The sequence below is a fragment of the Sinocyclocheilus anshuiensis genome, unplaced genomic scaffold (assembly GCF_001515605.1).
Source record: "Sinocyclocheilus anshuiensis isolate Anshui unplaced genomic scaffold, SAMN03320099.WGS_v1.1 scaffold705, whole genome shotgun sequence".
NCBI classification, from domain to species: domain Eukaryota; kingdom Metazoa; phylum Chordata; class Actinopteri; order Cypriniformes; family Cyprinidae; genus Sinocyclocheilus; species Sinocyclocheilus anshuiensis.
The window spans coordinates 247,055-271,812 of NW_015536493.1; the positions used below are offsets into that span (position 1 = coordinate 247,055).

A 24,758-nucleotide genomic window follows, 5' to 3' on the forward strand; every position below is an offset into this window, starting at 1 on the left:
AAAACCGCCCTCTCTTTCGCTGACCCCAATTCAATGAACGATTCACCCATCACCATTTTCCCAGGTCTCCCCGCCGCTGGCCCAATGCTCCCCCTCCCATCAACTCAATTAAAGTTACCTGTCTGTGATCTGCTCTTTCTTTCCGTGGAACTGACAGCTCTGAAAGGGTCGTCCTTATTAGCTGCAGATGTACAGGGGTCACGGGCTCACCAGGAGTGTTCGCTCTATGATGCAAGGCGAGGAATGTGTCACATCAACAGTGGAACGAGAGGAGGTCACCAACCTGTGCGCACATTACTGAGATGTCATTGAACGCAACTTTAAGGAACACACTCTGCCCGTTCCATTATGTACATTTTGACCCTGTGATTTGTGGCTGTGGGTGCTTTCTTTTAAATAACATGCCAGAAAAAAAGGGGTATCTGTTCCATACAGTGGCCTCAAATAGTTTTTTGAATATTTCAAGGGATAGTTCACCCAAAATATGAAAATTGCCGTCATTTTCTCACCTCATGGTGTTCCAGCTCTGTATTACTATTATTAAACATTTTGAAGAATGTCGGTAACAAACCAGTTTTGCTTCCTATATATTGACAAAAAATACATTGGACGTCAGTGGAAACTAAACAGTTTGTACCAATTTTTATTTTTTTTTTAAATGTGACCCTGGACCACAAAACCAGTCATAAGGGTCCATTTTTTTAAATTGAGATTTATACATAATATTATGTATTATGTATTATTATATATTACAATAATATAATACAAAAAGCTGAATAAATAAGCTTTCCATTGATGTATGGTTTCTTAGGATAGGACAATATTTGGCTGACATACAACTATTTGAAAATCTGGACTCTGAGGGTGCAAAAAAATCAAAATATTGAGAAAATCGCCTTTAAAGTTGTCCAAATGAAGTTCTTAGCAATGCATATTACTAATCAGAAATTAAGTTTTGATATATTTACGATAGGAAATTTACAAAATATCTTCATGGAACATGATCTTTACTTAATATCCTAATGATTTTTGGCATAAAAGAAAAATCGATAATTTTGACCCATACAATGTTTTTTTGGCTATTGCTAAAAATATACCCAAGTGACTTAAGACTGGTTTTGTGGTCCAGGGTCACAAATATTTTCAGAACAAATAAAGTCTTACAGGTTGAAAAATTTCAAACCAAATGAAATTTATTTTAAAGGAAGCACACTTTTCAAACAACTTATTTCTTAAATTTAAAATGCATTAGATATACTGCTTAAAAGTAAGATAAGCAAGATCAATATTGCATTTATCAGTTATTTTGTTATTATTTAGCCACTATATTTACCCCTAATCTGTTCATAAACCATTTATGCGTGTTTAACATCTCATCTTTGGATTACTTTGTGCATTTGTCTAGAGTTTGATGTGACACATGCTACTTAAACTGAAATGAAGCATTAAACTAGATAAATGGATACTTAATTGAACCCCCAGGCAGTAAATTAACATGCTACTTTTTTAATGAAATGATATTCATTCTCATTATTTGTTTTGCCTGTGGTGTCACTCGTATTAGTCAGTACACATTTAAAAGTGTAACATTAAGTTTTATTTGACTTACATATTCCACTCCAACTTTTCTCTCTCAGTTGATTTTCTTGTTTTGAACAATGTGACATGTTCTCGTGTAAACTATGGGCACTAAATACAACTTTCCAACTGAGAAAGCAAAGCCAAAATAAAGCATTTATTTAGAACAAAAGTGCTGCCCTGACATCCTCTGAAGATGAAATTGAGGGTTGATCTAACAGCATTTAACATTTTTTTGTTTGCTGCAATACACCTCCGAACACTCCATCAATTCATGACAGCTAAATTTAGGGTTGTACTGACTATCAGATTGAGTCATACAGATACACAAAAGTTCTACATTTAGAAAAATCAGTGGGCGCAATACCACATACATTTTTAGCACATGGGTCAAACCCCCTGGGCGCTTCATTTTTCCCCTCTGTATTTTCACATGCTGTTTTTCATTTACATCATGCTTTTTGTGTTGTCTTTATTTCTAAACTTATATCTGTAAATAGTTTTATTTTGTGTCATTGTTGTTTTTCTGCTCTTTCTTCCACCTTTTCTGCCTTGCATGCACACATCTCTCTCTCTGCATGGCTTGACTGCATGCTGTAAATTGTTCTTGATGGAGTGTAGCTCCCTATACCTAGATACAAAAAGGTAAGTTACTCTTTATTCACTACTTTCCCACTTCCCAAGCAAATTCCTTCCTGTCTTTCCTGTCGAGACTCAGTTGATTCACTCCAGCACTCCAGTAAAAAACTGAAAAACTCTTGCTAGCTGGAATGTACTCTCTGAAATGTGAAAGAAAAGACTACTATTTTTGAGCCATTGTTACATCCTTATTTTTACATGGCAGGGACATACATTTCAATTTTTGAAATTGTTTACATTTTTGAGACTGTTTTTTTTTTTTTTTGCATTGACCAAATACCTCGGAGGTCATTTACTTTTAAGTAAACTCTAGTCATTTGTATGTAGAATTATTAAACACCATATATTACATAAAATATATGCCTATATAACTATGTAGTATTTTTGTGTGAAAACCAGATCTTAGAGTCTCCTTTGTGTGTGTTCCTTGTGTGTCATACCTATATCTGTCCTGTGACACATTTTCGTTTTGTTGGCTCACTTATTGACAAGATAGATTATCTTCAATTAAGATAAAGTGCTTTCCCATGGGCAGATGTAAGCTTAATGTTTAATAATGGCCTTTTATTAAGTATTTATGTTGAACAGATACATTTATCTCAGGCCGATTCATTTCTGTTACCATGTAAATGTACATTTCTCTCTTGAATGGTAATTTTTCACTGTGAAGACCATGCATAGTAAGAGACTGCAGAGACTGTATCTCTCTCATTTGTTCTCATGTGGGTGGGTGTTTATATGCATATGGTCTTCAGTGCAGCACAGAGACCAGAGTTGTCTGTGGCCATGTCTCGCCCCCATACATACATTCATGACTTAAGAATGAGATGAATCCATTGGCTGCTTTCACATCCATGCGGGCATTAATTTATCTTTGCATCTGACGTGAAGCACAGCAGCAGCCTGTGCACAACCATAAATCAGGTAGAAAGAGAGTGAAAATGTGTGTGGTTGGTTAAGGCCTCCTGCCATGCTGTGTTTAACGTAAAGTAACCCTCACAGCTCAGTATTCGATCTTTCAGTGGCTTATTCGTACATTATTATATTATATTATATTATATATTTGTACAAACATCTACAGATTGAGGGGCTCTGATTCATGATCTGAAGAATATCTGACCCTGCAAAACTGACCATGCAAAACTCAGCAAGCACAATGCTAAGGACGGGTGGGTAGTTACCTGTAGAGATGTATTTGAATGATAATAGATTTGGATGTAACGCTTTAGTATAGTGAGCAATTCTCACTATTAACTAGTTGCTTATTAGCATGCCTATTATTAACATATTGACTGTTTATTAGTACTTATAAAGCACATATTCTGCATGACCATATTCTACATTCCTAATCCTACCCAATACCTAAACTTAACAACTACCTTACTAACTATTAATAAGCAGCAAATTAGGAGTTTATTGAGGCAAAAGTCATAGTTAATGATTTGATAACAGCAAGAATTGGACGTTAAAATAAAGTGTGACCGGATATATATTTTTAGGCTTTTCAACTTGTTCAACTGTTCAAAAAGTACAGTAAAAAGACAAAGTACAATTTAAGTAATTTTTTTAGTATATTTTTAAGTCAGGTAATGACATAGCTCTTTCACTTCAGTCTTCAGTGCCACATAATCTTTCAAAAATCATTTTAATATGTTGATTTGGCTCTCAAGAAATATTATCACAGTTGAAAATAATTGTGCTGATTAATATTTTAGTTGAAACCATGATACATTTTTCCAGGATTCTTTGATGAACAGAAAGCTCAAAAGAACAGAATTTATTGGTAACACTTTATAATAACGTTCAGTTGTAAGTCATTTATAAGTGATTGGTTAATGATTAACTAATCTTTTACAAAACATGACTATGTGTTCATGAATTATTAATAAGTGATATTTTAATATTTTTATCTATGTTTTGTAGATTAAGTCATAAATCATTTACAAGTGATTAGATAATGATGAACTAATCATTTACAAAACATGACTATACGTTCACAAATGATTATTAAGTAATATGCTAATGATTTACAAATCTGTCGTAAGTTATCTTAAAATATAGCATATCATGAAATAATCAAACAGATCCTTAGTAAAATGGTTAATAAGTTACTAGTTAATATATTATTAATCACTTATTATTCATTGAAATGTCAACATTGTACTATTGTTTCAATAAACATTTGTTAATCGTGAACAAATTATGATCAAACCATTAGTAAATTATCAGTATATCATTTTTGTATGTTTCATTAAAGTTGTAAGCTGGTCTGTTAAAAAGCACAAAAATGCAATTATGCTAAAACTATTTTTTTTTTTAAAGAATAATAAATTATTTGCCGTCAAGTGAATAAACATGTGTAAATGACTTACAGTCAGGGGATTCCAGTGGGTTGTGTTAAACCCTTTCTCTCTTCAGCACAGACTTGTGTTCTGTGAAGACTCAACTGAAGACCACATCAGGTGCACAGTGTTAAAATACTCCATGTGTGTCAGAGAAGACATCTGTCTAAATCCTCACCAGTGAGCCTTTACATTGCAGTACACACTACAAAGTATTCAAAACCTGTTGTGTAAATGCATGAATAAATCATTTACAAAGCTTTCTGCATCCCCTAATCTAAAGTGTAAACTACTCATCAGTTGTACATGTGTTACACATCATTTGTAGATTTTTCTTACCTGTTGCAAATGATCTGTAGATGTATACAAGGCATTTACAACACTTTCTGCATCCCCTAAACTAAAGTGTAAAATACTCATCAGTTCCTTCCGGTTACAGGTTCTGTACAGAATCATTTGTAACAGGTAAGAAAAATCTACAAATGATGTGTAACACATTTACAATTGATGTAAATGTGTCACTTGTAATCACTTGTAAATTATTTATAACTTAATCTACAAAACAGATAAAAAATATTAACATATCACTTATTGATCATTTATGAACACATAATCATGTTTTGTAAACGATTACTTTTTAACAAAACATGCACAAATTGTTAGCATATCACTTATCGCTTATGAATGTTTTGTAAATTATTAGTTCATCAACTAATCACTTATAAATGACTTACAACTGAACTTTATTATAAAGTGTTACCAATTTATTTGAAATATAATTTTTTTGTCACCATCAATTTAATGCACCCTTGCAGAACAAAAGTATTAATTATATATGTGTGTGTGTGTGCGTGTGTGTGTGTGTGTGTGTGTGTGTGTGCGTGTGCATGTGTACATAGATAAATTCTGTCATTAATTTCTTACACTCATGTCGTTCCCAACCTGTGAGACCTTCGTTCATCTTCGGGAACACAAATTAAGACATTTTTTATGAAATCCGACAGCTTTCTGACCCTGCATAGACAGCAACGCAACTGTGCACAAAAAGTATTCTTGTAGCTTTATAAAATTAAGGTTAAACCGCTGATGTCACATGGACTATTTTAACCATGTCCTTACTACGTTTCTGGGCCTTGAACGTGTCAGTTACGTTGATGTCTATGCAGGGTCAGAAAGATCTCAGTTTTCATCAAAAATACCTTATTTTGTGTTCCAAAGATGAACAAAGGGCTTACAGGTTTGGAAGGACATGAGGGAGAGTAATATATGACAGAATTTTTATTTGCTATATTTTCGGGTGAACTATCCCTTTAAGCATCATTCATATTCATAGTCCAAACGTTGCAACGGGGTATAGCGTTTTGGAAAAAATCCAAACTTATTTGTTGACGTTGCACCACTCAAACAAAAATAGCAATGTTCTGATAGAGGCCCCGTGTACACTGTTCAAGCTAAAAATGGCTATTTGGCCTCTCCACATTAAACTGGTGTAGGAGAACGTGTTAAACAATAATTCAATAGGTCCTGCTTATTGAGATGTTACTCTAGCATTTATTCTCTCACTTCCTCCCTCCCTGTGTTTTTCAAGCCCACCTCCAGCCTGTACTAATGCTTATCCGTAATGCATTATGGGCACAGGGCTATGTACTATGTGGCTCAATGGCGTTTGGAGCGTGTACAGCTCTCACCCATTGAGAGTCATCTGTGCTGGAACCTCCATCTGCTCTTGTGAAACACACTTGATTTCGACCGGCCCTTTCCTTTTACAGAATCTCGCCCCTTTCATTTTTAAGTGCAGACCATGTCCAACAGGATGTTTATCCTGAAGAATAAAGGGATATAATTTGGCAGATGAAACATCTGACTGGTTAGCCGTTAATGGGGAGATGGGAAGGGAAATGCTGTACTTGGCAGTGTGGCAGCAGTAAGTAAAGCGCTTTGAATGATTGGGTGCGCTCGTGACTTTCACACGCACTCGCTGATGCATGCCGCCCATCTCCTTTCACACTGGTCATTTCCTGCTTCTCCATAATTATGATCAACCATCCATTCACCTGCAGTCGGATGCCTCATAACACGTTTATTGTTAGCTCAGGAGACCTCCACTTCTATGTTTTACGCTTATCCTGAATAGTCAAGGTCAGCTGGGATATTACAAACGCATATTAAGGTTACGCCCACTCGCTCCCCTCCAATCAGTTTGCAGGTACCAGAAATAACTTTCTGGTCCGGCTGTTTTTCTTTATCGATCTGCTTGGAACCTTAGGGCCACAGTTTACCAGACACCCATATGTCACACAGCCCTGAAACGCAAGACAAATTCTGAATTACACCCGGTGCCTGGCTCAACACTGAGTGAAGATAACTCCGTTGTTACCCTCAAAAGCATATATACGCCTGTGTGTTTGCCTAATCGAAGCAATTTAGCTGTATTGGAATTGGATATATGGCAGTGGGGAGATGGGAAAACGCATACGTATGCTGAAAGCAAGGTTCAGTTTTGTGCTTGGCCTTATTTTTCGTGAATGGTTGCATCAGTCCTCTTCTATAGTGAAGTGGACCTCAGAGGCTGTTTCAGCCTGCAGCACCTTCAAAGAGAACGACCATCTGCAGTCTCTGCACGCACACACAAACATTCTCACAAACACAATCACAAAGCCGAGCAGACCTGTGGATCTTTGAAAACTGCTTTGTAGCTCTGATGAGACCGGTGTCCACGGGTCGTTCTGTTATGGGCCAACAGCAGGAGCGAATAATTTGAAGAGCAGAATGAAAGAGAAAGACGAGAAGGATGTCTACATTTTTGACAAGCCTTTGTCGCAGCTGAAGTGTGGCATTTTTTCCATTTATAAAAACACTTTCTCCTTGGCCAGTTTTACGGTTGACTTCTTAATCAATGTAAACCCAGGCTGTGTCTAAATTCCTGTACTTTTTTTTACTATGTACTGAATTAGATGAAGACCATACCTCTCAGGGCCTGCAACCGTTGTCACTGGGACAACTTTGTGCCTTTTATACCCAGTCAAAGGTGTATACTAGTGCCTTCAAGTATAGTAATATGTACCCTTAAGGTATTTACACAAACTGTTTTAAAGTACTAATGGCTCGTTTCCACTGAGCAGTACGGTTCAGTACAGTACAGTACGCAATTATTTCCATTTCCATTGTCAGAAGTTGTGAATGTACCAAAATATCAAACCATACCATAACACTTTTTTTGGGACCCTTCCGTTGAAGTACCTAGCACAGCAGTCCGGTACCCAAAAGGTGGAACTAGACTCATTGCAGAACGTTGATTGGTTGACAGAGAATCATTACTTGCACTGCTACAAGGAGAATGACAACACAAGGGAAATGAAGTGTCTCCTTCACTCGTTCCACCATGCTGCTCATGTGTGTTGGGCTTGTTTACATCAGAGTGCACAAACACAAAAAAATATAAGTGTATTTTATCATTTTACATTTTCACACACACACACAAACAATGTAGCGTTTTCTTCATGCGAGAATGACTTCGATCGCTACTTTCAAGTAAGGATACTGTTGGTGGTGGCAACGCAAGTCGTATCAGGGTGTACATTCTTACAAATAAAGGTGCTTCACAATGCCATAGAAGAACCTTTTTGTCTAAATGGTTCCTTAAAGAAACTTTAACATCTGAAGAACCTTTCTGTTTCACAAAAGGTTCTTTGTGGCGAAAGAAAGTTCTTCAGATTATAAAAAGGTAAGAAAGAGATGGTTCTTTAAAAAACCTTTGACTGAATGGTTCTTTGTGGAACCAGAAATGGTTCTTTCATGGCATCGCTGTGAAGAACCTTTTAAGCACCTTTATTTTTAAGAGTGTACCGTCCCAAATTGTACCTTACTGTACTGCACTGACCCGTACCGCTTGGTGGAAACGAGCCATAAGCCATAATTGTACCCTCATAGGGACAGTTTTTGTTGAGAGTGTACAATTGCCTTGTTGACATCTTACAATTTTGGTTGCCAGAACATTCTCAAAATAAATGTCCTAACATTCTATTCTGGTGAACCAAGAAAGGACTCATTTACTCCAACCTCTCTGTAATGTTCTTTTAAGGGTTACTTCACGATTATAGAAAACAAAAACCTAAAAACAACCTTTATTTAACATTCTTTTAAAGTTTTATTATAGGTTGTAATAAAAACTCCCCAAAAAATGTTCTGGGAATAATAGTTTATGGTTATAAGAACATTGCAAGAATATTAACAAAAATATAATCAAATCATAACCACACACTAATGTTAAGAAAACAATCCGTGTTTGCTGGTTTAGAGTGCTGAGCTTTCAGACATCCTACTCATTTGACTTTAACCTTTTAAGTATGTCTGTTCTGTTTGTTTTAGTGGCCTGGCATGTCAACTTTTTGCTTAACCAATGGTGTGCAATGGTTTGGGGTGAGAGGGCCTTTTAGTAACATATTAGTACTTATAAAGCACATATTCTGCATGACCATATTCTACATCCCTAATCCTACCCAAAACCTAAATTTAACAACTATATTACTAGCTATTAATAAGCAGCAAATTAGGAGTTTGAGGCAACAGTTGTAGTTAATGGTTTGATAATAGCGAGAATTGGACCTTAAAATAAAGCCTGACCGAGTATTTGTAATGAGCACCTTAATTAGAAATGTATTAGTTTGCTCCAGTAATGAAAGAGAATTTGTGATGGAAGAAATCCCAACCGATTGTTTCTACTGTTGGTTTGGTCATGCTTATGGTACTTTTTACAAAAAAAGGTTAAATGTAATGTAGTTTTCTTTATTTTTCTGAACATTTTGCTACATTTTTAACAATACACTAGTATCACAGTCCCACGTTTCTTGAGTCTTCTTTACTAAGCTACAGTTTGTAAGATTTTGTTTGACTAGACTAGACATTATTTTTTCGCCCGTCACCCCTCCTGCCATGTTCTTTTGCCCATGCAGAGAACTTGTCAGAGACTGAGAGTTTTCTCACACCCCCTTATGTTCATTTGTTTTATTTCTCAGGCGCTGTTGTTGTGTTAAATGCAACAGTGATGATTATTTATGTCTCTATGCGCTTCCTCCACGTACCCACAAGCTAAACAAAAGTGGAGAGAGAGAGGTGTGAAGACCAAGCAAGCCTCTTTGACAAGTTTAAACTGTATAGCTCACAGAAGCAGAAAATAACTAATTAGGATTGTGGTTCTGACAGCCCTTATATGTTAGGCTGGAGAGTCTGGCCCTCTGAGATCTGCTCATCTCACACATCACTGCACACAGGAGTGTGAAGGGCCGTCTGGAGGACCGTCCAGGAGCCCTACCTGAGAGAGAGAAAAAAAGCCTGCTGGGAAAAGAAATGCATCACTGAAGCATGGCTACATACTTGCACAATATGCTGAATCTATATTAAAATCAGTTGTCTGTGACGCAATTTAGCTTGTGATGTATAAATGCTGAAATTCATCAGACCTAAGGCCTTCTGACCTACCAGAAAAATGGTGAAAGTAGATTCGGTGCTATTTTTTATGTGCAGTGCCTATAAAAAAAAAAAGTAATGGTCTTTTCGTATTTTGTTGTTTTTGACTTAATTTAGTTTTTATGCCACTTATCACACAGGAAAACCTATCATTTTATCTCTGCAAATCTTTTTAGCTTATTAAGGCTACATTCATTTGATCATACAATACAGAAAAAAACAAAAAATAAAGCATTAGTTTATATACTGAATTTAAAGGGATATTTTAAAATAACCGTTTTTATGTTAATATATTGTAAAATCTTATTTATTACTGTGATGGCAAAGCTCCATTACTCCAGTCTTCAGTGTCACTTGATCCTTCAGATATCATTCTAATATGCTGATTTGGTGCTTAAAGGGATAGTTCACCCAAAAATTAAATTTTTCATATGTTACTCACCCTCAAATTCCAATCCTGTTTGAATTTCTTTCTTCTGTCGGGGTAGAACATGGGAAACCAAACAGTTGATGGACCCCTTTGACTCATAGTATGGAAATCAATACTATGGAAGTCATTGGGGTCCATCAACTGTTTGGTTACCCATATTCTTAAAATAAAAAAAAATAATGTTTAACAGACAAAAGAAATTCATACAGGTTTGGAACAACTTAAGGGTGAGTAAATTACATTTCAAATTTTTGGGAGAACTATCCCTTTAAGAAACATTTCTTGTTATTATCAATGTTGAAAACCGTGGCTGCTTAATATTTTTGTGGAAAACATTTGTAGGATTCTTTGATGAATAGAAAGTTCAAAAGAGCAGCATTTAATTGAAATAGAAATCTTTTTGTAGCATTTTAAATGTCTTTACTGTCACTTTTGATCAATGTAATACATCCTTGCTGAATAAAAGTAAGGAATAAAAAAAAACATACTATTCAGGGTGATCAGGACCCCTTAGCAAGTAAATAAAGTATAATGGTAGTATAAATCCACCTCTAACCAGAAGGCAAAATGGGACTTCTGAAGGATTGACAATCTTCAGTGGCTGAGATTGGAGAGATTGCACATTTAACTGTTGCTCCAGGGCTTCACAGCTACATCTTAATGGGAGAATGTCAAAGATAAATCCACTATTAAAGAAAAATGTCTCAGCACAGCACATGAGAGACTCTGAAGCCAGTTGGAAGGAGGTTCTGTGGTCTGATGAGACCAAAATTGAGATGTTTGGCCATTAGAATAAGCGGCATATTTGGCATAAGCCAAACGCTGCAGATCAGAAACACACCATCCCCACAGTGAAGCGAAGTGGTGGCAGCATCATGCTGTGGGAATTCCTGGCAGGCTTCTGAGGGTAGATGGTAAAAAAATGCAGTACAATACAGGCAAATCCTAGAGGAAAACCTGATGAAGACTGCAAGATACCGCTGGCTTGGCAGAAGATTTATTTTCCAGCAGGACAATGACAAGTGTAAAGCCACAGATGCACAGCAATAACAGAAAAACAACATTTATGTCCTGGAGTGGTTGTGTTCACATGTCAATCCAACTGAGTTTGAGCAACTCTGCAAAGTGGAGTATGAATGAGGGAGAACTGCAGTGGCCAGATGTGCAAAGCTAATAAGAGAACCACATACAGGCTCTGGAATTATTTCTAAAGTTGCATTTACTAAATATGGTGTGAATACTGTGTTTTAATGTTGTAAAAGAAAACAACGGGGGATACACTGTAGATTAATTAGTGCTGCTGTCAAATTTAACATTAGCTAATGAGATTAATTAAATGTTATGTTCCATATTTTTTGTGCTCTTGGTTGAACTGGTTGAATTGAATCTGCAGCACAGGTTTCCATGATGTGTTCAATACACAGGCATAAAAATATCAATAAATGCTGGAGGCCAGAAGACCAGCTGAGATCTGCTGCTTTAAGTTTTCATTTTCTTATTTCCTTTTGTTAAACAGGAATTGAATATTAACATACTAACTACAAAAATACTAACTACATTAATAAGAAATATAAAATAGTTTGTCCTTTTAAGTATCTTTTCTTTTCTTTCACTAACTTGGTTCCTTCCGAACATTCAAAGAAATACGATTTCATGCCAGACATTTCTGGAAAGACCTGACGCTCTTTCAGCAGCTGCTCTCTGTGTGAATAAACTTGATTTTATTAGTGCAAAGGCTCTCTTGACTGTTTTTTTTTTCTGAAGATAAGGAACACTTTTGTCAAATCATGCTGCAAAGTTGCGTTATGCAGAAGGCTAAACTGAAAACCATTATTTGGACTGCAAAGGTAAATCCAGACTTTGTGAAGTACATGTTCCCTTAATCAAAAACACTCCCCTTGAGGTTTCTGAGACAGCTGTGCCATTCTCTGACTGTGAATGTAATGCTTAACTGTGTTGAAAAGATCTAATTTATATGGCATTATTCATTAATACCCTCTGTTATATTGATGGGCCTCAAGATCTACGCAGCCCTACGAATCCAAAGTCCAATGCTACCTCACCGAATCCCACCACAAAGACTGTAATTAAGAGATGATGGGTGTCAGGTGGTGCAGAGGTTTTCAATAAAATCAATGTTTGCCTCACAGACTCTCTGACAGCAGACAGTGTTGTCTAGCTTTGTATTGATATTTACTCGAAATCCTGTGCAGCTTGTAGTTAATTCATAACCCTCTAGTTCTGTGTGGGGTCTCAGAGACCCCAAGGCTGTTCAAATAGATCAAAAATATACTTAATAATGAATCTGGTTGAATCTGATTATAAAGAAAATTTCCAAAACATGCATCAGACAAACCTGAACATTATATAAAAACACAGCATCCATTATTATTTTTGGCACCAACAACACAATTGCTCAATTCATTTTTGGATGATTGCACATCTGATATTTCTGCCGTGTCCATGCAACGATTGGGCTTTTTATGCCCAAAGTGCTTGAGCTTTTTGCCCATACTAAAATGCATGTTAATAGAAAGCTAAGAGCTTCAGGAGAGTGCTCTGCTGTCATGGCACGACATCACCTCCAGTGTTTCTAATTAGCTTATTTGGCCGGATCTGAAACAGTACGTCTTGTTAGAAAAAGCAGGAGCTTGACGTGAATTGGATATCTAAAGCCTGTGGAATCTATCAGGCTGACATGGTGCTTTGTGCTGTTGACTTCACAGGATGTCTAAAAGTGGTTGTTTTTCATAAGTCACACTTTTTTCTTTTTTTCCTTTCTCTCTCTCTCAGGGACTCAAACCAATGGATCACAATGGGCTGTCAGATCCCTATGTTAAGCTGCACCTGCTGCCTGGAGCTAGTAAGGTATGTGCCTGCTCTCCCCTTGGAGATGTATTGTTTTATACAATACAAGGAGGCTTGTAGTAATATGATTTATATGTTTTAAGCCAGTGGTTCTCAACCAGAGGGCCGGGACCCATTAGGGGCCCTCAAGAAACTTCCTTCCACAGGATAACTTCAAATGATTCTGATCAATATATTATGAAGAATATATATTAATATTATTATTAATAAAATAGAAAATCAAGAAATATATTATTTTGTTCTGTTCTATTGTTTCTGTTTGTTTCCCAGTTGAGAACCACAGCTTTATGGTAATGTTACGTTGATAATTGATTTCTTACAATAAAGATTCTAATGTTTAATACAGCCTTTAAAACCTGCTAAAACACAATTTACACATAAGGTACTGTCTGTCACTGTGCAGAATCCATAAAGGCTGACTATTTAACTGCTCATTCTAACAACTGTATTTTTGGTAAAGGCTCTCAAAATCTTTAACTGTGGTACATAGAGTATAATTTTGTATATTTAAAATAGATTTGTGTATCTCTAGACTCAGTACTCTGTTTTCAGAACAAGCTCTACCTGTAATTCCAGTTAAAATTACATATTAAATCACATCAGTAACTTTACATCAGATGGAAGGTTACTAGTAGGAGGTGTCTGTGTTTTTTGTGCATTTTGTTAATAACATATAGTCAGATAGCATATTTAACTGTAATATTCAATTTGTACATTAATAGATAGACAGACAGACAGATAGATAGACAGACAGACAGACAGATGCAGGCTCAGAAATCATGAGACAACTCAGCAAGACAATCTTTTTTTTTTACTTCAGACTCTTGAGTCTGAGGTATCCAACTTCAAATTAACTCTTAAAAATACTAATTTATACCATCTCTATCTGTCCCATCATGGGTCTAGATTACATTTATCAAATTGACCAGTGCTACCTTGAAATCTAAAAGGCCAGATTTTCCTTGTCGCTGAACAACCTCTGTGCTCTACAAATTATCATCATGCTTCTCATTATAATTCATCTGTTTTTAACCGTTACCCTTCTTACTCATCCTGCCAACAATCCACTTAGCTACTGACAAAATAAGACTCCTCTAAGTCATTCTCCTTCTGTATGGATCATGTGTCCTACAGTACAGCTGAACTCTCCTTCACGGGGTTACAGAATAATTGAATGGGATAGGATGTCTGAGTTAACCCATTATGATTAGGAAACACCTCACAGATGTGCTAGATGAAACAAAGACATTTGTTTAGGCCTTAATTGCACCTGCTTTAATCACTGTAAGACACTTTCTACATTTCCATTAACTTTTCTTCAATAAATGGTGTAAGAAGGTGCTTAAGCTTTATAAAATGGTGATCACCAACCTTGGAAGGTCAAACTAAATATTATATGAGCTGTTTTATTTTCTATTAATTCTAAATGAGGTTTGCCATTTTGCAACTGTGTTATCAAAATGTGGTACATGTCTAAATGCAGAATTTAAAACCCTGATTCATGTAATTTTATTATTATATAACATTTTATTACAGTTTCAAATCTGGAAGGTCTAGCTTCTTCTTAGCTTGTGCTCATTTAGTGAACCAGTGCCAGTGAACACAACCACTAACCTACAAGAAAATCTGTCATTTCTTCCAGGCCAATAAGCTCCGCACAAAGACCCTACGCAACACTCTCAACCCTGTCTGGAGTGAGACCCTAACGTATTATGGGATAACTGATGAAGACATGGTTCGCAAAACACTCAGGTACCCAATCAGAATCTATACATTCATCACTTTTATATGTCAAGGCTACTGACAATAGCTTATCCATTGTAAAGAAGTGACTTGGCTGTTAGAGTTTAGCAAAGGGTTGATTACCCCAAAAGATGCATTTGCTACATATTGAGAGAGAAAACAGTGTTCCTATGACATATACTGTAGGTGGGATCAGAAGAAAAGGATAATAGAGAAAGTGGCACGCAAAGCAAACCAGCTTAATAAGTTTAATGAGGGCTTTTTAAAAATGTCAGCGGTCATTGAACTGAGATCCTACTTTAATAAGGAAAAAGAGAGAATGTGGATGTTTTCTTAATTAAGTGTCCATGGTTACATGATTCCCATGATCCAGTTGTAATTGGATGGGTCAGGCCCACACCAGGCCCCCATGCGGCGCTGAACCTGAGGCTTAATTACAAGCTGAACAACCATTTGCTTTCAACAGCTTCAGTGATTCTTGGATCGCTGCCATACAAGTACTGAATAGAGTATAGTGGGACGTTACGGCATTCATAAAAATAAAAAGCCTCCAGTTGAAGGACTGGTGAATGAGGGAGAAATTTACTGATCTGGTGTTTAGGGTGTCCATGAAACCTCTCTGTTCCTGTACCGATGTATGACCGTAGATTGAGAGAACAGTGTTTGCTTTATCCTGTAAAATGGCATTATATTTCTTGGACATTATGTGACCCTGCAGAGCAATTATGAGGATCTAATCACTCCAATTAGCTGGCTGCTGATACCATTAGAGTTTCCTCAACATGTTTAACTGTTGCCAACAGAAACAGGAATACAGAGAGCATCCATTTATTTTTGCCAGTGTTTTGGGGTGTAAAAAGTAGGGAGTGGTGTGCACTGGCCTTGGTTATAAGTGGGCTTTTTTTAGTCAGATTCTAATTCAATTAGCATCTGTCTTTGGATAGGCATTTAGATATGTGGGGTAGTAACTGTCAATATGGAAGGGGAAAAAAATGTATTAAACACTAACTTTACAATCCGAAATAGTTAACTTTTTGACTCTTTAGACCTGACTCTCGCATCATAATTAAAAGTGGCAGTTGCTAGAGGCCTTTACAGGGCTGTACGTTAACTTTTTTTTCACATAGCACTGGTGCTACAGAGGTTGAAAGTTTTGTAGCACAGGCCAAAAAGTTGTGGCACAAGTATAAAACGTCTGTTATCATGTCTGAAAACAAACACAAGTAATTGAGTTCATCACTTAAACAGGCACTGATGTTCCATACAGAGCACAAAAAATACAAACCATCACAAAAATTGTTTTTAGACAAAGTTTTCTTAATTTGCTAAAAATGGAAGAGTGCAGAAACATAACACCTCTTACACCTTAAGAAAATATAAAATAAAAAAGAATGGCAGACATTTACGCCAAAGTGAGCAAAGATAAAAATCTTTGTCAGTATTTTATCTTTATCAGGCGCTTTTTGACAGGCTCTCAGTGTGAGCGCGCTTCACGAGTATGCGCTCAGAAAAGCGCATGCAAAACAGCACGTGAATTAAAGGTTTAACCGATATTGCTTTAAAGTAGATGGAAATAATGTCGTTTTGTGACTGCGCATAAGTGCAGTGTTCCGTGAGAGCAACTACCGCTGAGTTAACACTGATGTGAATGCATGTGGCGTTCTAGATTATACTGAGACGGAGGGAGGCGCCAGAACTGCAGCTGATAGAATATGCGCTGTAGCACGATACAACGTTATTTCTTCAAAAGCAGATCGTGGAGACATTTTAGTCGTCCACAATCAAAATTCATCATATCGCACACCCCCAACTACCAAGTATAATCAATCTCACACACACAAACAAGCACAACAAAATCACTTCACACTACTAAGCAGCTGTGTTATGATCATGCAAAACTGTATCGCACGTGTGCTACAGTGGTAAATGTATTCATCGCACAGACCAGTTTTTTCGTAGCACGTGCGACATATATGTCACACTGTACAGCCCTGCTTTAGACTCAGTGCCAACTGGTAATCAACCTATCATGATTCGCCTTTGCAAACATTGAAAGTTTTTCATGTAATATTCTTTATTTTGGCCACCCCGTTTAAGTCATATTCAGTGTTGCCTGGTGATTTCACCCCAGCTGAGATGTCATTGGCCCTTTTACTGCCTCGCAAACATGACTGTAGCAAAATGGGTTGTTTTTTTACAGAGCTTGATTGTTTAGCTTGCATTGAAACCCTGTGCAGTGATTGAAATGCTGCATTAGGATAATAGCACAGACAAAGTGGCAGTAAAGATTACACCACAGAGGAACATTAGTCTCCACTTGTGTGTATCATTACGTAACAGCTGTGTTACACACACAATATCCCTCAAATCCATTAAAAGCAGATTAACCAAGTTGCCTGAGTAGAGAAGCCACTTGTCATTGTCTTTCTAGTTAAATGTTGCAAATGTAAGAAAAGGGTTTAATGTGTCAGATAATGAGGTCAAAAGTACAAGTTTTACACACAGTTTTATACATTTTAATTTTATCTCCTCACGGAATAAATGTTAGTAAATGAAAACAACAATATTGTGCAGCTAATTGAACTCATGTCCTGCACACATTCACCTCAGTGCTGCGCATGCTGTCTGCAATACAAGTCACTACAGAAAATAGCCATCAATTACTGACAGAGCACTTTTTGGTCTTTGTCAGTCTTAACAATTTATATGGGCTGACAATGCATTAAATGGGAATCAGATTTCAATTTGGTGTTGATTAACTCTTACTTAATATGGATTCGTTTTCTGTTAGGAAACTACTTGCAAAGGAAGCCATTACTCTGAGGACTTTTCTACCTACCATCAGTCTCTGTCTCAGATACACCAGTATATAAAGGAAAAGTGTCCTCTGGAAGGGGGAGAAATATTAACTAATGTCCCAATACTTCGCCCAGATGAGCTTGAATCAAATTAGGAATTCATAGTTTATTGGATCTCATACATTTTCATTGGAATACCATATACTGACTATAAAAATACTTTTTATTTGGCCTTGGAATATTCAGTTTTAAGACCATGAATAATAGTAAAGGATACCGTCGGGGGCAACTGTAATGACCTATATTTTGTTGGTTAAACAAGATTATTTAATGTGATTTTTTTTTATTTATGTATGTATGTATGTCTATGTCTAAAGACAACTTGAAGGCCAGATATTTAGACTGTCACTGGTTGCTACTGTACAGGTTTACATTTTTATCAGGATTTTTGCCAGCAAGTTCAAGGGCAATTGAACTAAAAGTTATAATATACAAATGTGTGTGACTGAATTTAAAACTTGGCTGTTTTGCACAACTATTTTTGACTCTTCAGCTGATTACTATATTTTAGATCTAACCCATTTCAAATAATTATACTGTAGTTTTTGCTTAGAATTTAGCTTTAAACACTTTATTATGCCTGACAGCTAAAGTAATTTGTACCATATAAATGCAAACACTATGTAGTAATATTAAGTATCAAAACAGTTGATTACTATGAGGTGTGCTCTCTTTTCAGATACAGCTGATTTATTATTTTGAATAAATTAATTATATTGTGTATAATTAGTGTTTTTTTTTTATTTCCCCCAACTACCAACACAGGCGTCATGTATTAAATATGAGTATCTATATTTTAATGGAACTATTACAGTTGATACTTAAATACTATAGGTTTATACCAAATGATAAATTGTAGTTTGTGAGCTAGGAAAATAATAAATCAAACAATAAAGCTCCTAATAGAGATGAGACGGAACCTGCAGTCTCTTTTTCCTGAGCAACTTTGATGTTGCAAGACACTAAAAAGTTTGACACGACACCAGGTTCATGGTGGAGTTGTCTAGACAGGCCAGAGTGGCAAGAGCAGGCAGTTATTGTGTGAGTCGCAGGCTTTTCCCGCTGAGATTGCAGCCCTGGGTTTGGAGGCTCCCAGATTTGTCTGGACTCAGTGTGAATTAATGAGGCAGAGAGTCTGCGCTTCAAAGGTCACATTTCTGTGCTTAAACGCTGCAGTAACGGCTTCATTCAACACAGCTAGAGGGAGGTGATGCTGGGATGAAGCTGGGTGATTTAAGAGTTCGAAAGGTTGACCTGAGGCCTGGGATGAGGGTTTCAGCCTTTTTTAAAAGCTTTTCGTGCTGTTTTTAGAAGATGAGCTCTGTATGATGAAATGATCCGGACATACTAACAAGTTGACTGAAATCCGTCATTGATGTTTACTGTTTTGAGGTGAAGTACAGAAGTGTGTCTGTGCGCGTCTGTAGACATCTGGATCGGGAAGGACCCACCTGATGATTCACCATTGCTTTTCTTTAGGGCTGTCTTAGCCAGTTTCCATGGAAACCAAAAGTCTCCCTCATAGGCCTTTCCTTTAGGGATCGAACTTGTCCTTCATGTAAATAAACTCCAAATACTGGCATATTCAGCGTCTCACCTCTAGCGTTTATAAAAACTAGATTTTCATTATTTCCTCTTGCTGCATTCTGGCACTTTATAGCACCTTAAATTCTCTCAATAAAGCCTGTCTAGTAAAGCCCTGACGGTCTGTGCCCACATACCAGTGATAAAATTGTTGTCTTACGTCTGACTCGGTCTTGTTTGCTCTTGATCATTCTGAAAGGAGGGTACAAATGAAAAGAGACAAAGGCACTCTCTCTAACAGAAAGAGAAATCTTCTATTTCAATTCTTCTATAACGTCATCATTAAATGACACTGGCATTCTGTGCTCCAGTGAGTAGGTTTAACATAGTTCAAACAGAGGTTTAGCATTGAATTCTAGTACACTGGAATAAAAAAAATGGCATAGGGAACAATTTTCACTCAGAAACTGATTGTACATTTCACAAATAATTACAAAGAAATGGCAATAGCACATTAAATTAAAAGTGAAAATTTGAAGTCAAAAGATTGAAAAAGTATTTTCTTGTAAAATGCAATTAAAATACTTTTTGAAAAATGTTCTTACAATTTTTAGGTTAGTCAAGAAGTAAACGTGGCTAATGTGAATATGTGACAAGTCACATGAACATAAGCAGTGTTTGAAGTACTGTTGTGATGAAAGTATAAAGGAACCACTGGGAAGAATTTTGCCAGCTGAAATATTCACAGTGAATTAATATGCTTTAAAATAATTATTAATATAATGCCTGTGTGTTGGGCAGGGGTTTTCAAACTAGGGGTGCTGTAACATTTGTGGGAATATGAGAGCAAGTAAAAATGTTTTACATAATGTATTTTTAGGGATATCAAAGAAAATATGTATTAACGTAAAATAATATGGACATATATGTTTAACACAATAATTTTTAACTTTATCTGCCAAATTTGATATTGTTTAATTCGAATTTATAAAGACAGCATTTTTTTAATCATTACTTAATAAATAACAAACCTACTATGATTTAAAAAAAAAAAAAAATAAAATACAAAATACTATTTAATACTATATTATTTAATTTAAAAAATAACTTAATGGAAAGTAAATATTTTCCAGATAATTTAATAATTAGCCAATATAAAATCCAGTTTTAAATAAAACAATATAAAAGTCAAATGTTTAATTTAAAAAAATTGTTTTTATAATATCAGACTTAATATTTCTCTCACACAGTATATATGTCAGACTCTGTTCCATGTTTTGTCTGTGTCTTGCTCCCCAGGTGTTCCTTTCCCATGTTTAATTTGTCCCAGGTGTTCCCCATGATGGTTCATGGATCCCAGGTGTGTATGTCAGACTCTGTTCCATGTTTTGTCTGTGTCTTGCTCCCCAGGTGTTCCTTTCCCATGTTTAATTTGTCCCAGGTGTTCCCCATGATGGTTTATTGCTCCCAGGTGTGTCTCGTCATCCCCTCCTCCTGTGTGTGTGTATAAAATGTGTTCCCAGTCCCAAGTTCTCTGTCCGCTGTTGTACGTCTTCCTGTTGAACGTCTTCGTGTGTACGTCTTCCTGTGAACATCTTCGTGTGAACGTCTTCCTGTGTTCATCTCCCTTGGTTCCTTGGTGCAAATAAAGTCTTGGTAAAGTATTCTCCAGCGTCTCCTCGTTCCTCGTGTGTGTGCAACATGACAATATATGACCAACAAGTTTTTATATATGAAAATATATAGCTGCCTATATTATTTATAAAGTGATGCCTGCCTCAAAAAGCAACAATTTTATTTGGAGATCAATGGCATCAAAAAGTTTGAAAACCCTCAAGTTAAAAGATAGGAACGGATGTATGTAGCATCTCATAGACCTTTCCGATTCTCACTTTAAAGCATAATTCATTATTATTCACAATCTTCAATCATTTCATCTGCAGGGAAAACTTTATGGACAGCTTCACAAAGAGACCCACAGCACTCCTACAGAGTGTAAGTCAGACATGAACAAGAAGTCAGGCTTTAGTCTTTCAGACTTTCACACAATGGAGCTCTGAGGTGTTATCTCCCTTCAACATTCGGTCTTTCCCATTATTCACCAAACCTCATTTACCAGCGATCTTCATGTGTCGCCGATGAACATCAAAGTGGTGTTTTAATGGCGGGCCGAACTCCTCCCGTGGCTATGAAACGCATGTGATTTATCTAAAAAGGCATACCTCCATTGCCAACATTATCTCAGACAGTGACCGCTCTATTCAAAGCCAAATTACCCATACAAGTGGCTCACCTCTCGTGCCTTTATACCCGAGAAAGCCTTTTAATTTACACTTGCGGTTTAAGAATACAAAAATACTATTTGCAAACACATTTTATGTAACGTTTACAGACAATTAGATGCATCTAGATGTGCTTCACCTCTTATTTTTCTTATTTTATGACTCAACGGGAGTTATCTTTGCATATTAAAACAAAGAGGACTACAACAGAAAGCCATTAGAATATCTTTTTTTTTTAACAGCAGGAACCCCGTCCTCTTCCAATCTCAAATAACGAGTCTGTCTCTCAGGCAAATGTGCATAGTTTATTCATTTCCCTCTCAGCATTCTTTTAGCTCAAAATATGCCTGATCTAAATTTCTGTTATTGGATATTACAATTTGGCCATCTTCATGAGCTCTGAAATTTTACTTCCCACTAATATTTTTAGTGGGAATTTAATATATTTAACTCACTGGCAAGGTATAATTATTTCAAGAATGAAAGCAAGAACCAATATAACATGTTCCGCCCATATTAACATATCCTTATATACAGCGGGTAAAATAAGTACTGAACACATCACCATTTTTCTCAGTAAATATATTTCTAAAGGTGCTGTTGACTTGACATTTTCACCAGATGTCGGTAACAACCCAAGTAATCCATACATACAAAGAAAACAAAACAAACAAGTTCAGAAATTAAGTTGTGTGTAATAAAGTAGAATGACACAGGGAAAAAGTATTGAGCACATGAAGAAAGGGAGGTGCAAAAAGGGCATGGAAAGCCAAGACACCAGCTGAAATCTATCACTAATTAGAAAGCAATCCTGCCCCTAGTCAACAAAGGCTTTTGTAAAAAGTATTAAATATATTTCAGTTATATATATATATAAATTATTAAATTAACTAAATTAGTAATAGAATATAATTAGTAATATATTATTAGATTTATAATTATATTATAATTAACATTCATATTAATGTGTGTAATATTTTAATATATTATTGTAATTTTGTTATTAACATTTAAAACTTTTTTATATATTTTTATATTTCAGCAGCCATTTCTCAAGTCTTCAGTGTCACATGATCCTTCAGAAATCATTCTAATATGCTGATTTGGTGCAGTATTGAGCACATGAAGAAAGGGAGGTGCAAAAAGGGCATGGAAAGCCAAGACACCAGCTGAAATCTATCACTAATTAGAAAGCAATCCTGCCCCTAGTCAACAAAGGCTTTTGTAAAAAGTATTAAATATATTTCAGTAGTTCAATACTTTTTCCCTGTGTCATTCCATTTTATTACACAACTTCATTTTTTAACTTATTTGTTTTGCTTGCTTTGTATGCCTTAATTTTTTTTACCCACTGTATGTATCAATCTAGTTTTGTGTCTTAGTTTTGTGTTATTATGTGGAGCATTGGGATCACTGGAGGATGGCTTAATGAACTCATTTTTGTGAAAACCTGAAATGCAATCAAAATTGACCTTTTTTTACTTTTCTTCCCTATAACTCAAAATTAGCCTGTGCGCATTCTGACTCATTTTCCCAGCAGTGTCACATGATCCTTCAGAAATCATTCTAATATGCTGATTTGGTGCTTAAGAAACATTTTTTTCTTCTTATAAATATTTAAAACAGTTACAGATGTGCTGCTTAATATTTTTGTGGAAACTTTTTTCAGGATTCTTTGTGGAACATTCAAAACAATAGCTTATATTTAAAATATACATCTTTTGTAACATTATTCATGTCTTTACTGTCACTTTTTTTATCAGTTTAATGCATCCTTGCTGAATAAAATTATTAAATTCTCAAACAAAAATCTAAATATATTTTTGTAAGACCATTGCTTTTACATCTGACTAAATATAACTTTTCTACCTCACATTATTCAGGATTGTCTTTGCAAATTTAAGGCCAGGCACAAATATATCTGGCTAATGCAGAAAAACACGATGTACTGTGATTGCCTGTGAGAATAGCATTGTACAAAAATCCCAGAACTCCCTGCACATTTATCCAAGAGAACAGTTAGCATTAAACATGTGCACTACAGTAATCAACCATAATCAAAACAAACAGAAACAGCACTGTTCTGGAAACAGCATGAAGAGCAATCCAGCACACATTGCCATCTGGGGACACAATCATATCATATCCACATGTAACACAGCAGAGGAAAGTGCCTTTATTAACCGGACCTTTTGAACATGCCTGAGTGGTGCTGTAGCTGCCCCGTGCCTCATTCAAGACCTTTATCAATCTCCCGGGAAAAGAAAGTTCCTTTGTTGATTGAAAGTTGATTGTCTGTTTACCTGAAAAGTCTTTGGAGAGCAGAACTACTGAGCCAGGCTGAACAAGTTAGCAATGAATAGCAATGGTATGTTACAAATACACAACTAACTTCTGGATGGGAATAGAACAAGCATACAGGAATTCATTGTTAATGCGGTGGAAAGGTAACAAATGGAAATAATGTGGATTGGGAGGGATTCTGTGTGCTCTTCCTTATTTTATCGACAAGGCTGTGTAACTCAAATCGATTGAACGGTAGACATTGTTAGACCTTATTAAGAAAGGCATTGGCCCTACTGTCTCATCTCAACTTCTGATTAGTTTTAAGATTACGAGGTTATTTCAATTTGCAAATTTGCATATTTCAAACAGCATTGGGTGGCAGTGTTCAGCTCTCATGCTCCTCTTTTCTCATCTGTATAATAAAATAAAATGCAACTAAATACACCACCGCTCAGAATGAAATCCTAGGCTCTCCTTTTCTGCATTAGTCTGTTTGATGTATTTTATTGTTGGATGTCCTGATGGAGCAATTTTCTCCAAATGCATCATTAGGGGTGGGCGATATAGCCTCAAAATTATATCACGATATTTCAAGAATATTTGCGATAACGATATTTATGACGATACAGAAGAAAAAAACATGGAACAACGTTTTATTGGAGATTGCAGGCAGGCAGCAGCATTTATTCATTTTCCATCCTTTTCCAATGAGCTACTGTCATCGATGACAGACTACCTAATT

At 36.1% G+C, this 24,758-nt stretch overlaps 1 protein-coding gene across 1 annotated transcript in view; it reads left to right on the top strand.

Moving 5' to 3' along the window:
- Positions 1 to 24,758, top strand: part of LOC107685552 (double C2-like domain-containing protein beta) — a 129,886-nt gene that overhangs the window by 80,854 nt on the left and 24,274 nt on the right. The window contains exons 3-5 of the mRNA XM_016482179.1: positions 2,200 to 2,223; positions 13,249 to 13,323; positions 14,966 to 15,075. Coding sequence (XP_016337665.1) covers positions 2,200 to 2,223; positions 13,249 to 13,323; positions 14,966 to 15,075 — 209 coding nt within the window. The remainder of the gene's footprint in view (positions 1 to 2,199; positions 2,224 to 13,248; positions 13,324 to 14,965; positions 15,076 to 24,758) is intronic.